At 37.6% G+C, this 2,854-nt stretch overlaps 1 protein-coding gene across 1 annotated transcript; it reads right to left on the bottom strand.

Moving 5' to 3' along the window:
* Positions 1–743: 743 nt before the first annotated feature.
* LOC104805039 lies at positions 744–1,747 on the bottom strand. Its single transcript, XM_010529443.1, has 4 exons — positions 1,550–1,747; positions 1,349–1,468; positions 1,178–1,270; positions 744–1,088 (listed from the first exon to the last, which is right to left on the bottom strand). The coding sequence occupies exons 1-4, from the start codon at positions 1,745–1,747 to the stop codon at positions 744–746; spliced, it is 756 nt and encodes a 251-aa protein (XP_010527745.1).
* Positions 1,748–2,854: the final 1,107 nt, after the last annotated feature.

Genomic DNA, 2,854 nt, shown 5'->3' with positions numbered 1-2,854 from the left:
CATAGATGACTTCAGATCGCTGTCAGGTTATGTTTTCTGCCTGAACGGTGGGACTATCAGTTGGAAGAGTTCCAAACAGCCAACTGTGGCATATTCGACTACAGAAGCCGAGTACATAACAGCATCGGATGCAGCTAAGGAAGCTGTTTGGATCAGGAAATTCGTGGGAGACCTGGTCGTCATTCCTAGCATTCACTACAAAAAAACTGTTTTTTTGCAACGAAAAATTTTCGTTGCAAACAGCGTAATTTCGTTGCAAAATGGCTTTTGCAACGAAATAGAAACGAAATTTCTTGCGTTGGTAACGCGTCGTTGCAAACCAGAAATCGTTGCTAATCGTTGCAGCTAGCAACAACTTAGCAACGCAAAATATTTCGTTGCTAACGTTGCAACGAAATCACAATGCATCTATTTTCGTTGCTACTTACAACGAGATTTCTTGCGTTGCTATGGCGTTGTAAAATTAGCAACGAAATTTCGTTGGTAGTAGCAACGTATTTGGAACGAAAATTTTCGTTGCTACTAGCAACGCTTAACAACGAAAACTGCGTTGCAACGGTTGTTCTGCGTATTATAAAAATCCTAAGTTTGCAACGAAATTGCGTTGCAAAGTTTCTTGCAACGTTTGTAGCAACTATTTTTTGCGTTGCAAAAGTGTATTAGCAACACTGTTAGCAACGAAATATTGCGTTGCTAACTTTTAAAAAAAATAAAAAACAAAAAAAATAAAATAAAAATACAATTTATTGAAAATCAAAATCATTCAAATTAACATCGGGCGCATCTTCACCACCATCGTCGGGAGCATCATCATTTGCACCGCTACCTCCTGCACCGTCGATGTTGACATTTCCTATGTTTTGGTCAACTAGCAGTTGGAGGTAGTTGTGTCGCTGCTTTAATTCGTCGTACTCAGCTCGCGATACAAAATTGTTCTGCACCTGTTCTTCTAATTCTTGGAGTCGTCGCTGTAGTGTGACAATCTTCTGAACAACTGGTGCTCCTCCTTCCCCGGCATCGGTGTTGACGATATCTTGTTTGAGCGACCCAAGTCCATATATACGACCGTATTTGTTCGGTTTTACGGTCTGAATTCAAATATCTCAATTAGAATGTTATTTAATTATAACTAAAAAATAAAACATTATAAGAAATAAAAAATAAACCAACTAATTACCTTGACATATAGTTCATCGATTTGCTGCTGGGATAATTGCGTTGTAGTATTCATTCCCAACGCAGTCGCTTGAGATTCTTCAAGCGTTGTTTGCTGTGATATATATATAAGAGTTAAAAATTTAATAACTAATCTATATTTATAAAACTATTTATATATTTAAAAACGTACCGCTTGTTCGATCTTGTCAATCAAATTTTTGGCTTTCCCGTCGATTATAGTACCATCTTTCCTTGTATGTATAACCTTTAACACATCAAGGAGCGATGGTTGCTTTCCACATGTTCGGGCCTACAAACAAAATTTTTATAACATGAATAATTTTCTATATATTATATATATGGTGTTTGAAAATATATATCAATTAATTACCAATGCATGCATGATCCGACTAAATGGCTTTCGGCCCGATGTATGCTTGCTTGGACCGGTTTCGGGAGTCACGTCCGTCTTTCTACTTTGGGCCGCCTTTTTACTTCTTTCAATGTTGATGGGGTTCTCCCAATACTCCACCATCTGCGCCCACACCCCGGTTTCAATGTTCTTCGGAGGAGAACGATCTGGCTTCATCTGCCAATATCGTTTATACCTGTTGACCTTGGATTTGAGTAGGTCCATGACACATCTTTTCCATGCATCATAGACCCTCAGGTATGCACCTCATCCCAATATCAAGATTGCTAAAAAAACTTAATTAAAATTATTAAACACATTTTTTTTATTAATTTACTAATTTTTTTAAAAATAACTTACAGTAAAACTAGCAAACCAATGTTGTCGAGTGGTCTCGGGTAATGACGACCAATTCATCCAAGGTTCAGTAAAATTACTTTCGATGAACGATGAGACAGAATTATTAACCGCCTGATCGACATTAAACCTAAAAATTACCAATATAAGTAATATTTTTAAACAAATTTATATATTAATTTTATAAAACAAATAATTAAAGTTTACCACAATGCTCCATCCTCTTTGTTAGGATGGAGTTTACGCAATCACGTCCTCTATGGATTGGACGTGATGTCGGAGTACTGCACCCGCTGTGAAGGTTCGGGAGTTTGTTGTGGCGGAGTCGATCCGCTACCGCGTCCGTAGCTACGTGCAGCAAATCTCCTATCCATTTTCCTGCAAAATAAAACAATTATTAAAATTTATATAAATTATACACGAAAATATAATTGCGTTATCGAAAATATATAAATTTTACCGAACTTTTTGGTAATATAGGTAGAGAGAAGGGTTTAGGGTGTTGGGAGAAGAGTTTAGAGAGAGAAAGTGAGTTGTATGTTGGAAGTGTGGAGAGTAGAAACGAAATTCGTTCCTATATATAGCGGAACTTTGCAACGAAATTTCATTTCAAAGTAGCAACGAAATTTCGTTGCTACACGAACTAGAAACGAAATTTCGTTGCAACGTCGGAGTAGTAAATGCGTGCAGTGAATTCGCCTGAGACTATCGGATTTCACGCACGTTAGCAACGAATTTGCGTTGCTACATCCTGTAGCAACGAAATTTTGTTGCTACGTTGAAACGAAATTTCGTTGCTAATTGCGTTAGCAACGCAATTTCGTTGCTAAAGCGATCCAAATCGTTGCAAGGTGTCAGATTACTACGACGGTCAAATCGTACCGTAGCAACGAAATTTCGTTGCTAAGTCAGGTAGCAACGCAATTT

This window comes from Tarenaya hassleriana, unplaced genomic scaffold (genome assembly GCF_000463585.1).
Source record: "Tarenaya hassleriana unplaced genomic scaffold, ASM46358v1 Cleome109, whole genome shotgun sequence".
In the NCBI taxonomy this organism is placed as follows: Eukaryota; Viridiplantae; Streptophyta; class Magnoliopsida; order Brassicales; family Cleomaceae; genus Tarenaya; species Tarenaya hassleriana.
The sequence above is the reverse complement of the archived record's forward strand: the minus strand, read 5'-3'. Positions and strand labels throughout refer to the sequence as shown.

What these genes read in the sequence shown, in the direction of transcription:
- LOC104805039 (XM_010529443.1), bottom strand. Translation starts at nt 1,747, where the DNA reads ATGAAGCCAGATCGTTCTCCTCCGAAGAACATTGAAACCGGGGTGTGG. An exon ending in GTCGGATCATGCATGCATTG is followed by an intron (nt 1,469 to 1,549) that starts GTAATTAATTGA and finishes TTTTGTTTGTAG; the next exon opens with GCCCGAACATGTGGAAAGCA. An exon ending in TTGACAAGATCGAACAAGCG is followed by an intron (nt 1,271 to 1,348) that starts GTACGTTTTTAA and finishes TATATATCACAG; the next exon opens with CAAACAACGCTTGAAGAATC.